The 15,298-nt window shown below is 40.4% G+C and overlaps 1 protein-coding gene across 2 annotated transcripts in view; it reads left to right on the top strand.

Moving 5' to 3' along the window:
- Positions 1-15,298, top strand: part of trpn1 (transient receptor potential cation channel, subfamily N, member 1) — a 56,234-nt gene that overhangs the window by 14,234 nt on the left and 26,702 nt on the right. For both annotated transcript variants that reach the window (XM_059010416.1, XM_059010417.1), the window contains exons 4-15: positions 1,906-2,019; positions 2,169-2,273; positions 3,301-3,399; positions 4,053-4,154; positions 6,502-6,603; positions 6,755-6,853; positions 7,195-7,395; positions 10,615-10,716; positions 11,040-11,138; positions 11,679-11,807; positions 12,321-12,449; positions 13,440-13,556. In XM_059010416.1, the coding sequence (XP_058866399.1) occupies positions 1,906-2,019; positions 2,169-2,273; positions 3,301-3,399; positions 4,053-4,154; positions 6,502-6,603; positions 6,755-6,853; positions 7,195-7,395; positions 10,615-10,716; positions 11,040-11,138; positions 11,679-11,807; positions 12,321-12,449; positions 13,440-13,556 (1,398 nt within the window). The remainder of the gene's footprint in view (positions 1-1,905; positions 2,020-2,168; positions 2,274-3,300; positions 3,400-4,052; positions 4,155-6,501; positions 6,604-6,754; positions 6,854-7,194; positions 7,396-10,614; positions 10,717-11,039; positions 11,139-11,678; positions 11,808-12,320; positions 12,450-13,439; positions 13,557-15,298) is intronic.

Here is a 15,298-nt window from a genome sequence, read left to right as displayed (position 1 = left end):
TACCTTCTGCCAACTGTGTGCAGTGTGATGTTGCTGCATTAAAGCCACTTGTTTATCAACTTTCTGCTTTCAACTTCCACTGCAAACAGCTCAACCTCAGTAGGTCATTTTAGGGCCGCATTATGGCTTTGAATTGAATAACAGAGTAAAGTAATCTGCATTGGTACTCAGACAGGTTAGCTACACCACCTGTCAAGTGCCATTGCTCTGATGGGGTTTCCCCTACAAAATCAAGCCCAGTCCCTTTATAACCTTAATTACCCTGTGCAATTATCAGGTTTTCATGCACTGAATCTTCTCAAAGCACATTGCGTTACAAAGAGTGAGTTTGTGATGGAAATGGGTGCCGCAACAGCAGCATGCCGAATATACACTCAGAAAGATCGCACAGATTTTGCAGTATGCAACTAGTTCAATTTTTGCACCCTATTTAATGGCAGACATTATACTTTTGTTGTGTGATGTGCAACAAACAGCTCCTTTTAATGCAGATGTATCTGAGGTGATGCACACAGCGTCAGCCTGGTGCGTACAACTTCCCTCCTGGAAGCAGATAGAATGAGGAAATCGTATTTATAAAACAACAAAGTTTGAATTAAATTATTACACAAAACACACAGGACTAGAAGCTGGAAACTGCACACAGTTCTTCTGTACATGGCCACTGTGTGCTGTGAGGTTGGTTCCTTGACATTTAGGTCGACTGCAAGGAAGAGGGGGTTTGGTAAAAAAAGTAAAAAAAAAAAAAAAACTACAGCTCTGCATAACTAACTAACTAACCAACCAACCCCCTGTAATTTTAACCTGTTTTCTCCCACCATGTACTGGATCTGTACAAGAATGCATAATTCATAATTAATATATACAGATGTAAATTAGGAAACAAGTTGGTGGATTGATGAATTTTACAAGATATTACCAGACATACACTATGACACTTTCTGTATACACTGTTATTTTATGAATGAGACTATTATTGTGCATGGCACTAATTAGCGGTGAGTTTTTTACTAGCGGAAGAAAGTTTCCTTGTAGAGGTGGAATTTCAAATAAAAACACAGGACTCGAGCACAACAACAGATTGAATTAGCCATTTTTATCAAAGTACTGAAGAAAAGGATTTTATTTTTGAGTGCCCTAACACTGCTGTCTTCGTTGGGACAGCATGGTTCATTTTAAGAAATAAGATGTACCCCCCAGGAAGACTGCTCACAATGCCCCTCGGATAAACAATGGAGTCCTCAGAAAACTTCAAGAGACTTGAGAGAGAGAGACAGAGAGAGAGAGAGAGAGAGAGAGAGAGAGAGAGAGAGAGAGAGAGAGAAGCCTCTGTAGGCTCTCTGAAAAGGCTAAATGAGCTCCACATTCAGAACTGTCAATAAAGAATATGCTTAAATACGCTTTCAAAATTCCTAACCAGTGCCTTGAACTGCAGTGCTGGCAAGAGGTCTGACCTTGGCCCATTGATGCGTTGGCTAATGGAGCTCTCCCAGTGAATGGCTGCTCTCAGAGAAAGTGCAGTGGGAAACTTGCCGGTAAACGTGCCGTAGGGTTCTTATATTCTACTGGAGGCCTCAGCAGGCTCTGGCTCAAATGAAGCCTCAAGGGGTACACACATGAATTAGCCGTACAGTGCTATTTTTGCAGTGAATTTGTCCTAGTCCTTAATACAGTACATCATTTAGTGAAGCATTTAAAAGGCTGCACACAGATGAAAATGGTTTTTAAAAATGATTTGCCTGTTATTATTAAGATGTGAAACTACTAGAGATTTATATACAGCAAGTTTACATTTTTGTGATATCATATTTGTTTCAATTTAAGTTGTGCTGTACTTTACCAATACTTGAACCAGTTGAGTTGTTTGTAGGCTGTTAAAATGTGTGTTTAATTATAATGTTTCAGCCCAAAGAGCAGTTACCACTGCACTATGCAGCCGCTCGCCCCACAGGTGCCCAGAATGTCATCCAGACGTTACTCAAGTTCTCCCATAAAGATGCTCGTCTGGTCCAAGACAAGGTATTCCATTACTCATATGACAAGAGGAATCTCTGCAATCCTGTAGTGTTCATTGATCTCCTGACAGATGATAAATAATGTTATGTCTCTGATGAAAGAAGCTGTGCAACAATGTGCATTCATGTGCTTTCTGTCTTGCACTGTTCTAGGATGGCTGCATCCCCCTGTTTTTGTCGGTTGAAGCTGGGAATATCGCAGTCTGTAAAGAACTTGTTGGAGTAATGACTGAGGCACAGCTCAGGGCACAGAAGAAGGTATTTAATGTTGTTGTATTCAAGTTACTCCACCAGTCCAGTGTGGGAGAATTTCAGCTATTCTAAACTAGTGTTTGCCTGAAAGGAGTCAGTAAACCCTTCCCATCCTTTAGATACCATATTAAAAGGGTTCAGCATTTTTGAGTGAAATAAATACATTTGGGGCTGAACAAGGAAGACACACCTGATAGAGATCTTGGTCCAGCTCCCTGTTATATGCAACAGTGATATTTATTAGCCCTTTTGTGCTGTAATTTTGCAATGCTCAGATACATTAGTTGCATATACATATACAGTATTACACGTCTGCATAAAATCAATGATGCAATTAATAAAAAAGGTTGATATTACCATATATGTAAAGTGGGAAGACATAAACATGTTCAGGAAAGGAACTGTACTCTTTATATCAGGCTGTGATTGACCGCCATCGTTCCTCTGTGCACACCACACCTTCGAGTAAAAAAAAAAAGACATTTTAGTACCATAGTTCATATTAGGAGTGTGCTGATACTGCTGTTTTCTGAGTACCAATCAATGGTAATTGACTTTGGCATTGAGTGTTTAAAAGTCAATTGGCTTGTTCCTTTCACCCGGGGCACTGACGTTTCAGCTACCACACTGCTGTACCAAAGCCTAACATGTTACAAAACTTAAGAAATGCAACTGATTCATCAAGCAAACATGATCTTTCCTTAACCATAATTCAAGCAACCGCTTTGGAAACTGGGATATGTATTTCGTTGTCGAGTTTAATCAGAGATAACACTTTGCCCAGGACTACAATCACACAATGCACTGCAGATATGACACATTTCTAAGGAAACTAAGGAAAGTGGTGTTGAGTAACTATCACCTTTTATTCCATTTAATTAACACCGAACAACTTAAAAAAATATGATTATCAACACACCTCCTAATGCATATGAATATGAAATCGAGCTTCCTAGTTAAGGAATTGTGTATCGGTGACATACTGTAAGCAATATTATTGATATCTCTGGTATTCTGTTTCATTTGGTTTCAGGGCAGTGGGGATGCTGCTCTCCATGTGTGCTGCAGACGGAAGGATACAGACCTGGCGAAACTGCTGGTGGAATACGGAGCCTGTGTGGATTTCCAAAACGTGAGTATCAGCTTGAGTCTGATTGAGAAGTGTAGAATGCTGCAGTGAGATGCAGGGATTGCATTTCCACAGTGTGAGTGTTAGCTTGAGTCTGATTGTGAAGTGTAGAATGCTGCAGTGAGATGCAGGGATTGCATTTCCACAGCGTGAGTATTAGCTTGAGTCTGATTGTGAAGTGTAGAATGCTGCAGTGAGATGCAGGGATTGCATTTCCACAGTGTGAGTATTAGCTGGAGTCTGATTGTGAAGTGTAGAATGCTGCAGTGAGATGCAGGGATTGCATTTCCACAACGTGAGTATTAGCTTGAGTCTGATTGTGAAGTGTAGAATGCTGCAGTGAGATGCAGGGATTGCATTTCCACAGTGTGAGTATTAGCTGGAGTCTGATTGTGAAGTGTAGAATGCTGCAGTGAGATGCAGGGATTGCATTTCCACAGTGTGAGTATTAGCTTGAGTCTGATTGTGAAGTGTAGAATGCTGCAGTGAGATGCAGGGATTGCATTTCCACAGTGTGAGTATTAGCTTGAGTCTGATTGTGAAGTGTAGAATGCTGCAGTGAGATGCAGGGATTGCATTTCCACAGCGTGAGTATTAGCTGGAGTCTGATTGTGAAGTGTAGAATGCTGCAGTGTGTTCCTGTTCTCTGATTGCAGGAGGAAGGACAGACTCCTCTGCATGTGGCTGCCTGGGAAGGGGATGAATCCATGCTGAAATATTTCTACCAGTGTAAAGCCAATCCCAACATTGCAGACAAGGTATTATTATTATAAATATCATTTGACTATGAAGTCAAATACATTTTTTAATTATATTGAAACAGTTAGTATAGGCGTATATATATATATATATATATATATATATATATATATATATATATATATATATATATATATATATGGCCCTGTGAAAATCTTCTTTAAAATTCATGGCAGTGTCACGGGTAAAGTATCGTATTCTGCGGAATGTGCACAGAAATATGTTATAAATTATGTGTGCAGATTATTATTTTTTTAAACAGCAAATATACATATAATAGCACTGACATCAAAATTAACATCAAAGTTATTCAAGCACTTTACAATAGCTTGTGAAACGGTGTTGTAATTAACAGCCTGTAGGTAAAGTGTATCTGCAAGGACAGCTTTCAGTTCTAGTACGTCAGATGCATGTTCACCATTTAGGTCTTGCAAAACAAATACAATGTGTAACCCATATTGATACTGTGCATCAGTCGACTCATCAGTGTGACCACTGACAAGCAACCAGACTGTTTTACCAATTCCATAATCCCCTGCTTGTGATACTTTCGGTAAGTATTCACGTCTCAGCTGGGCTGATGAAGGAATCACTCCACCATTTGCTACACTCAGTCTGAAGAATCTACGTAACTTTTGGTTGTCCAATTTTTCAAAAGGGATATTTGCGCAAACAAACGCCTCTGTTAGGTCGGAATTTAAAAAGTGGACTTTTGGAACATGGAAGTCACCGTTTTTTGTTTCTTTGCAAGTGAAGCAGTCGAAGTACTGCTCTGGATTTCCGCCTTTCGCTTTCGGTGAACACTTGAATCTAAATCAAATGGCTGTCAACAGGTAGTGATCTACAGTAACGTTGCAGGACGTACAGAAGAACTGACCTCCATCGCTGTGTAAAACTTCTGCTGCATACTGCTTTATGTGATCTGCAGTGTTTAGTATTTTAATTTCCCGCTTAGATTGCATAGTGACATGACATAATCACTGCACAGCACTCTGTGCATAGCGAATATTACATTGTGACAAAGTGGCTGAGTGGATGCAGGTGCAGGGGTGATGCAGTGCGGTAATGAAACACACAGAGAGATTTAATCTGGTTTGGAAAAGGGTTCTTTTTATTTTTGTACCCAGATCTGGTTACCAGTAACAATAACAATAAACAATAACGGGTTTGCAGACCCAAACAATAATAATAAACCACACGTATCTGTCCCACAATTATACACACACGGTCACCAGTCCTGGGCGAGTGCAGTAGTGCTCGTGGTGGGTGATACAGGTTTATCAGTGACAGTAGTGCAGTGCTGTTCCGGCTTTAGTGCTTGCCCTCGGCAACAGCTCCGGAATCGTGTTAGCCGTCTAGTGTAGTGTTACAAACAAGACGATTACACACAGACAGACAAACAAAAAACACTCACGATACTGTTTCACAATTCTGTACGGGGTCTCTCACAGTCCCTCTCAGTTCTCTCCATATAAATCAATGCCTAGGAACAGATTACGATTCTCCGTCCCCTTTTATGCTGTCACACATGACCCCTTGGTAAACGAGTGCAACCGCCTCTCCAATCTCTCTTTCCGAGTCAATGCATTATTGCAACGGAGTCTCGCCCCCTTCCTGGCTGGCCGACTTCCCTTGAACCCTGGGAAAGAACTGTCAGACCAGCCCCGTGAAATCGCGATTTTCACAGGGCCTTATTTATGTGTCATTGCATTACAATAATGATTAAAATAATTGAATTTCTTTAAAAACTACATAAAATGACAACATACCAGTCATTTACACACATGTATGCATTCATTTATATATATATATATATATATATATATATGTGTGTGTATACACTTTCATTGCAGTACATTGGGTGTCCAATAGCAAACTATCACTGGAACCTGTATGGTGATCTCAAACCCACACACACATTGTTTAGTAAAGTTTTGTCTACACAGACCTGTTTGGTAAAGTTTTGTCTGCATAGACATGTTTAGTAATATATTTTTTGTATATACCATCAGGCAAACATACGTAAGTATATGTAAGTATCGTTTTTTACCGTGGGTTCTTAATATGGTAAATAGTAACACTGTTTTTATGGACGGACATACAGCCATGCATGACTGCGTTTTTACTGATAATTTATTTTTCAGACTTTACCTTTTGGAAAGTAAACGCAGTGGTTTCTATTTAAGGACAGCATGCCCAGAACTCATCTGTGCATCTAATCATATTGTGTGAATGTATCATATTATTCCATTTTGCTTGCTGTAAAACTTTTAGAACTGTGCTTTGATGGTAAAATGCATTGCTATATCTGTGTACTGTTACGAAAATGTCTTGTTTTTCCCCCAGCTGGACAGATCTCCTCTGCACATTGCAGCTGAAAGAGGCAACACCAACGTGGTGGAAGTCCTGACAGAGAAGTTCAAGTCCAATGTTCTGGGCAGGACAAAGGTGCAGTGCTGGATGTCAGGGTGCCAGCGTAACACATATGAAGAGGGGCATGAGATTGAGTTTTGTTTGCAAGTAAAGTGTTTGCTGTTCATTTCCTCCTAAAGTGTAAACTGAGAGGAAGAAAGAGCTGTAATATTGTTGTGTATTGTAGGATGGCAGCACTCTGATGCACATCTCCTCTCAGTGCGGGCATCCTGAAACAGCACTGGCTTTCCTGAAAAAAGGTGTTCCTTTGCACATGCCCAACAAGGTAATACAAATAGCTACCCCTGAATGTCACAAGTCTGTTGTACACGATTCATCATCACTAACTTCAAGGCACGGCTCACAGAACTAGAGCTACAGCTTTCTTTTGCACAAATAACGAATACTCGGCATGCTCCTGCTCAATTGAAATGAATAGCACTGTTTATTATATTGCTTCCAGAGAGCTGACCATTGAACTATTTTGCTGGCAGCACTTAATGTGGTGGATATTATTGTTTAAACATTACACCAGAACAAGGCAAAATGAAACATGCTGTTGTATGCCACAAAACAATTTACAGAGGATTCGTGGTCTAACACTGCTGTCACCCCCTGTCATCGCAGTCTGGAGCAGTCTGTCTGCACGCAGCGGCTATGAGAGGCCACACGGCAGTGGTGAAGGCTTTGCTCCTGAAGGGGGCCCATGTAGACACCACCACCAAGGACAGCTACAGCGCTCTGCACATCGCAGTGCAGCACTGCAAGCCTCTGGTGGTACAGACTCTACTGGGCTTCGGGGCTCAGGTACAGCTCAAAGGGGGCAAGGTAAGGGGACACCCACTCTGTTTGATAGAGCTTACAGTCAGATTTGCACGTACTCTTTGTATTATATATATGCTCTGAGCACACTCTTAAACCCAGGGGAGACATTTAAGGAGGACAGAGATGTTCAAAACTCCTGTAAGTGGTTTTGTTCATGCACTGGGCGTGCTATATGCCCAGACAACTTTATAATCATCAAGAAAATCACATTTAAAATTAAAGTTTTAACAAATCAGAGCAGTAGTAGTGCTCTTTTCGGTTTATTAAATGGTTTAAAAATTGATCAAGTGGTTGCAAGCCATTTTGGATCCCTGCTAATAGGCAGCCTGGGACTTTACAGGTTTAACAGCATTAATACTTCAATACAGTAATACAGGTATGCTTATCATATGCTTAGCCTTCAGGCTATAAAATGCAAAAAGCTAAAGCGCCCACCGCTACGTTCCAGAACATTCAATATATCACTCTCTACAGCTAAAATATAAATCCTATACCGTATAGCAATGCATCCAATATAAAAGAGATATTAAATTCAAATATATGCTTACCTTCCTGTATATGGAAGTGTAGTGTAGGATATATTGAAAAATAAGAACTGTCTTCAAAAGGCAGAGACTTGTGAATACAACCAAACAGCAATCAGTTTTTCAGAGATCTTCAGAGCATGGATCACATCGGCTTGTAGTTAGCAAGTCGAGCGATACTTGACTGGGGTTTTTATAGAATTTTCCCTCCATTGAATGCATCAGGTGTCCCAATTAAATCTGATCATCAGTCTGCCTTGACAGTTCTTATCTTTGAGTTAATGATATATTCTAGAAGGATCCGGTCAACTCTTTTTTAAAACTAATTGGAGTTGCTCAACAACCTTCAAAATTAATTGGATATAACTTCTTTCCAAAAATATTGGAACATGATCCTGTGGCTTCTCTTTTTTCAACCCCTCCTTTTTCTAAAAAGTCAGGTGAATCACAGTTCACAGGATCCTCGCTATAATACCTCACAATACAATACAAGTTTATATGTGTATTAAAAGAGATGCTATTATATATATATATATATATATATATATATATATATATATATATATATAAATATATATATATAACATCATTCTTTCTGTATGATTTATATTAACCTGAGCCTAATATATTCTGTCTGAGCTACATATCTCATCACCTTTTCAGTTTGGTTTCATATACAGGTATGTTAACAAAGTGTGGAACAAAAAGACTGTAGGGGTTTATGACAAGCTTTTAAATAAGCATACAGTGGTCAGTTCAGTTATTTCCATTTAAATTTAAGCTATAATAAAACCTGTTAAATATAATCGCCTTATATTAACTTATTAACTTGTACCTGATTATTGTGGCAATTGCTGGGCATAGTAACTAGCTTGATCAAAAACTAAATTGAAATATTTAGACGAAAATATAATATTCGGAGTGGAAACATAAATCATTTTATAAATATTCAAAAGAAAACTAATGTCAGTAAGTTTGTCAGAGCTCTGTGCTTTGCTGGACAGTCGCTCTGTGCTTTGCTGGACAGCCGCTCTGTGCTTTGCTGGACAGCCGCTCTGTGCTTTGCTGGACAGTCGCTCTGTGCTTTGCTGGACAGCCGCTCTGTGCTTTGCTGGACAGTCGCTCTGTGCTTTGCTGGACAGCCACTCTGTGCTTTGCTGGACAGCCGCTCTGTGCTTTGCTGGACAGCCACTCTGTGCTTTGCTGGACAGCCACTCTGTGCTTTGCTGGACAGCTGCTCTGTGCTTTGCTGGACAGCCGCTCTGTGCTTTGCTGGACAGCCGCTCTGTGCTTTGCTGGACAGCCGCTCTGTGCTTTGCTGGACAGCCGCTCTGTGCTTTGCTGGACAGCTGCTCTGTGCTTTGCTGGACAGCCGCTCTGTGCTTTGCTGGACAGCCGCTCTGTGCTTTGCTGGACAGCCGCTCTGTGCTTTGCTGGACAGCCACTCTGTGCTTTGCTGGACAGCCGCTCTGTGCTTTGCTGGACAGCCGCTCTGTGCTTTGCTGGACAGTCGCTCTGTGCTTTGCTGGACAGTCGCTCTGTGCTTTGCTGGACAGCCGCTCTGTGCTTTGCTGGACAGACTTGCACAGATTCTGCTTCATCATACATGCCAGGGACATTAAACTTAATCAGAAACCAGAACTGCTACGCATCATATTCCACATGTAAAGTATGTACACTGAGATTTTATTTCCTGATTTTTCTCGATGTTTCAATTAAAAACACATTTTTACAGATTTTATCCCTACTTTAATATATGTATAATAAACTTTAAGATAAAAACTGTAAAAATGTGGAACACTGTGTATATGCCGGTGTACAGATTTAGATTTTTGTTCATAATGTAATGTATAGCCTAACCAAAACAAATTAGTGTTATTTCAGCGCAATTATTTATACATTTAAAATACATTGAGCACTATATATATGTGTGTGCAATTTTATTGTATTTTTTTAAACCCGACACCATATGTCAGACAAACATATCCGGTTTAGCGAGGGGCTACTTTGTGATTATGAAAAACTTTTTGATAGAAACACTTTTTTTAATTGGGGGTGAAGGTGGGGGTCCCACTATAGAATCTGATAGGAATAGACTGACTTTTATTATTTATTTAAAAAAAAAAAAACGTCGCACAACTCTCACAATGCTAGAGATCTCGCTAAGATGACAACAGATATTTGAATTAGTATATTGCGGCTCTCTTCATTAACATTTTTTCTCTTCGTACATACGACAAAATGTATACTTTGCGAATTCTCGTAACGAAAATGCAAATTGCAGTATGTTTGCGCTGCGACTGACCCATCTTAGTTCATCTACCCCAGACAGAGCTTACTCCCTTTAACACAACCTCATTCAGTGACCGTTTTTTTGCTGAGATTTTTATAGTGAGATTTCTTGAGTTTTTAATTTTTTTTATTTATGAATGTCGTTAGGAGTAAAGCAAAGTTTTTAGCAGTTCAGTCTGAAATATCAGTATAAATAAGGGCTGATTTTACATATATGAAGAATATCAAGACAATTAATTCGAAAGTTGGGATGATTCAAACTGAACAGGTCCTGCTTTTTATGTTTTTGTTTATTGTGTTTTTAGATGTTGTGTTCAGTTATGAAGTTGTGTTCCACAGTTCTTTGTGTTTGTTGCATTCTGTGAGTGCGGTTCTGTGTGTGTGATTCTGTTGTTGGTCGATGCAGGCGAGGGAGACGCCACTGCACATCGCTGCCCGAGTGAAGGAGGGGGAGAAGGTGGCAGAGATGCTGCTGAAGAGCGGGGCTGACGTCAATGCAGAGCAGGAGGTAAGAGAGGCAGGCTATACAATACTGGAACCATTTTCAGGATCAGCGGTGAAGGAGGGGAGGTCCTGGTATGTGAGCTCCTTCTGGATACCACCTTCCCACAACCGTTTAACCTTGCACTTGGATTTTTTTTTTTAAATGTCTGTTTTTTTTATTGAACAAGTTGCCTGTTCAGCATTTTCTTTATTATGTAGAGATCCTGTTTATTTTTCAAACCATTTCCGCCCTTGCCTGTGTTGTTTATTGAGACAAGGTCCTGGTCACACTTTTCAAGTAAAGTGATAAAGTTCAGAGCCCTGACTATCCCTTATTTGGCTCTGTAGAACGGAGAGACAGCCATGCACATTGCTGCTCGCCACGGCAGCCTCAGCATGCTGCAAGCTCTGATTGAGGAGGGAGGAGATCTGACGTGCCAGTCTAAGGTAATCCACATTGCTTTGCTGTCTTTTATTTAGCATTGTAAAAGAGACCATTTACTATGTATTTAATCCACTTCAAGACTGGATTCACATTTATGCAATGCAACATTTCTTTACAATTAAAAGACATTTTACATTTTACATCTGGTGTTTTTAAAACAACAAAAAAGCCTAAAATGGGCTTGTCATTCATTAATCAGTTGAGTGAGACTCTCCCCATGGAGTGTGGCTTGTGTGTGTATTTATATATAGTTGAAATGCAGTTACTTTGAACAATACAGAAAACAAACGTTCTAATTTAAATCTTTTAGAACGTACTATGTTACATGTTTTTTGGTTTACTCCTTTTTGTAATATTGGGTGCTCAGTTTTATTATTTACAGTATGCTGTTACTGAAGGTGTTCTGAAGGCTATTTTTTTGTCTACTTGCCAGCTTTTCAGCACACAAGTTTATTTTGAACGAATCCTTTTGTTGTCAAAATGCACCTGCAGTCTTTCTGTGAGCTTTGAAACCCTGTGAATGCTGCCCCTCTGTCCCACAGGCTGGGGAGAACCCACTCCACATTGCAGTGCGCCACTGCCATGCTCCCGTTGTAGAGGAGATACTCCGCTATCTGGCCACCGAGAAGAGTCAGACTGAGGCCACTGTGTGCGTCAGCCAGGAGAACACGGTACGAGTGGGAGGTGGGGCAGGCAGTGTGTTCTCTATCACAGCACCCAGATACACCGTTTCCTGGGTCTGAAGCCAAGCTGCAAAATGCTGTAAAGAGGCTGTTGTCTGTCTGTGGAAGCAGTTTGTCTGCTGTCTGAAATAAAGTGGCACACCATACTTCATTAAAAATCATCAGCAAAGGCACACTCAAACTGCAATGCATACAATGTTCACAGAGCACTCTGTAATAATCCACAAATATTATTATCACATTTCGTTCTGGTTTCTTTTCTGAAAGGGTCTGGTACTCTAGATGGAATAATTTAAATTGAGAATTAAATCTTACTTGACGTGTATTGCTTAATATTTTCTAGTACATCTGCTGTGTTGGGTAATTGAACCTCCACACAACAGGTGTTGTAACGCCATCTTGTGGCAAAGAGGTGTAATTACACCTATGTATTCTTGATAATTCTAGCTGTACCTCATCTATGGAGTGGATCTTATTTTTTTAGTTTCTATTCCCTCTTAGGAAGGGGAGACCCCGTTGCACCTGGCGGCTGAGATAAAGAAGGATATGATCCACTTTGAAGAGGAGGACACCAAGATCATCCGAATCCTCATGGAGTACGACATTGACATCACTGCAGCAACCAGACTGGTAAGGTTCAGCAGTCATCTGTGCAGCAGGGAAAGCCATTCGCTGAGGAGTGGTGGGGCGAAGTAGAGCAGGAGGTTGTGTTTTGGGGTGCAGTGGTCAGGAATCCTGTTCAGACATCAGGCAGGGCCATCAACACGGCTTCAGGAGTCAGGGACAGTTACAGCTGAGTAAGGCATGTTACATGCTTCAGGAGTCAGGGACAGTCACAGCTGAATAAGGCATGTTACATGCTTCAGGAGTCAGGGACAGTCACAGCTGAATAAGGCATGTTACATGCTTCAGGAGTCAGGGACAGTCACAGCTGAATAAGGCATGTTACATGCTTCAGGAGTCAGGGACAGTCACAGCTGAATAAGGCATGCTTCAGCTTCAGGAGTCAGGGACAGTCACAGCTGAATAAGGCATGCTTCAGCTTCAGGAGTCAGGGACAGTCACAGCTGAATAAGGCATGCTTCAGCTTCAGGAGTCAGGGACAGTCACAGCTGAATAAGGCATGCTTCAGCATCAGGAGTCAGGGACAGTCACAGCTGAATAAGGCATGCTTCAGCTTCAGGAGTCAGGGACAGTCACAGCTGAATAAGGCATGCTTCAGCTTCAGGAGTCTGAAAGAGCTTTCCCGTTGAGTGTGCTGCTCCTCTGGAATGTTTGGGACACTTGTATATGCTGTTCCTGTGCCAGCCCCCTCTCAACCCTTGGCTGTCTTTTGACAGGTCAGATAATGTATACAAAAGTATGGGCTCCAGGTGTTTCAGATTGGCAGGTTTGCAATGTGTGTGTCCTGACCTGTGTGTGTGTGTGTGTGTGTTGGATCTGTGTGCAGACCTGTGAAATAGTGTTTTAGATTGGCAGGTTTGCAATTTGTGTGTCCTGACCTGTGTGTGTGTGTGTGTTGGATCTGTGTGCAGACCTGTGAGATAGTGTTTTAGATGGGCAGATTTGCAATGTGTGTGTCCTGACCTGTGTGTGTGTGTGTGTTGGATCTGTATGCAGACCTGTGAGACTCCCCTGCACTACTGCGCCCGGGTGGGGAACACTGACGTGCTTCTGGAGATTTTGAAGAATTTTAACACCAACCAGCTGCAGCAAGCCATCAACAAGCATGCCAAGGTACAGTGTTTCAGAAACAGTAGATTTAATCATGAGGATGATGTGAGGGCATCAGCTTGCTGAGTGTGCAAAGCAGATGTCCACCAAGGTTAACCAATATCAGTGTACTTATTTGTGTATTTTCTGTGTACAGATTACTTATAGTTTTAATCAGGGGTGAAATTCTCAACAGAAAAGTGCAGGTACTCGTATGCACAGCCGGGTGTAAACATTTTTTAGACAATTTGAGTGCCAATGAATAAATACTTTTAAAATGTATACATGTTGGTACACGATACATTTATAAATACAAAATAAGCCTTAAATAATAACTGATCAATTATAACCAATTCACCATAAACAAAGAAGCTGAAAATACTGCAAGCTTTGTCCCCTCTGCTTGTATCACTCAGTCATGTACTGCAATATAACACTTCAGTTAAACCTTAAATAACAAGCATTAAGTAATATTACACTGTGCAGTAACTGCTGTAGAGAGGGAGTTTTGTTTCAAGATATCCTAAGAAGGGATGATGTTATAAAAAACAACTGTGCTATGAAAAAAATACACAAAAAGGTCAGTCAAATAATGCACACTAGGGGCTAAAATACCCCTCAAATGTATTATGTAACAGGCACTACTGCTACTAATGATGTACTTGATTTTAATCTCCATAGTATTCTAAGCAATCATCCCCATACTTTCCAGACCCTGGGTACTCACTTACCACAGGACCTGGCCATGCTACAGTGATAGCCTTGGATTAGAACATATATCCCTGTTTCTTTGATTTATTTTGTATTTATTAGTTATCTTACAACATCTCTGTTGTGTTTCTGATTAGATTCATTACTATGCTGTATTCCAGATATATATTTTTCTGGCAGAAACAGTATAAAAGTAGACTTCTTATTATCCCTGGTATTGTGGTTTCTGCACAATAAACAAAGTGGCAAAAGACACATTTTCATAAAGTAATATCATTACTGTGGGTTACTTCTGCCTTTTTTTTAGATGTGCACTTAAGTAAAAACTCACATTTAACTTAAATAAACTCTTCAAAATGTTTTATAAAAGGGGGCATTGTACAAAGAAAAAAACACCTCACCATTTTGGTTTTCATTTATTACAGTCCTCATAATAGAAAATACTAGGATCACAACAAAAGAAAACGTTGATCACTATGCTTAACATGTACCTTGCAAGTTGGGCCAGTGTTTGAAAAGCGTGAAGCGCACCTACATCTGTATCCAGATTCTGACTCGCTTACCAAAATCTGAACTGTGCTTTGATCCTGTTTTTTTTGCTATTGTTAATCCCTACTGTCCCGCACATCACTTGCCATTTTAGAACATTTCGGTGCAAGGAAAAACGCATTATGATAAATATTATCAACTGTGTCATTTATGGCGAACACTGACGTGGATTTTTACCTTCAAATTCATGTGCAGCAATGTTTGTTTCAGATATTTCAGATAGTTTCTTCGCCACACTAAAGAAAATAATTATTACTTCATAATAATAATTACCCCATATTGCTGTTTTCACGATGCACTGCTAAAGTTTTCTCTTGTTGATCAACGAATGAGCACTGACACAAAGCGAAATGGGCGGAGATTTGTGACTTATTTCAAAATGAAATCTGATCAGGATGAAAGCTCGGCCAGTGATTATACTGACGTTAGTGGTGACCAGTAGCAGCTAACAGAAGCAGAAGCAGTTTGAGGAAACAGAATGCGAGCAGCATGAACTGTGCTGAATG

This window comes from Acipenser ruthenus, chromosome 3, assembly GCF_902713425.1.
Source record: "Acipenser ruthenus chromosome 3, fAciRut3.2 maternal haplotype, whole genome shotgun sequence".
Lineage (NCBI taxonomy): Eukaryota > Metazoa > Chordata > Actinopteri > Acipenseriformes > Acipenseridae > Acipenser > Acipenser ruthenus.
Note: the sequence above shows the minus strand (reverse complement) of the source record. Positions and strands in the feature narration are given on the sequence as shown.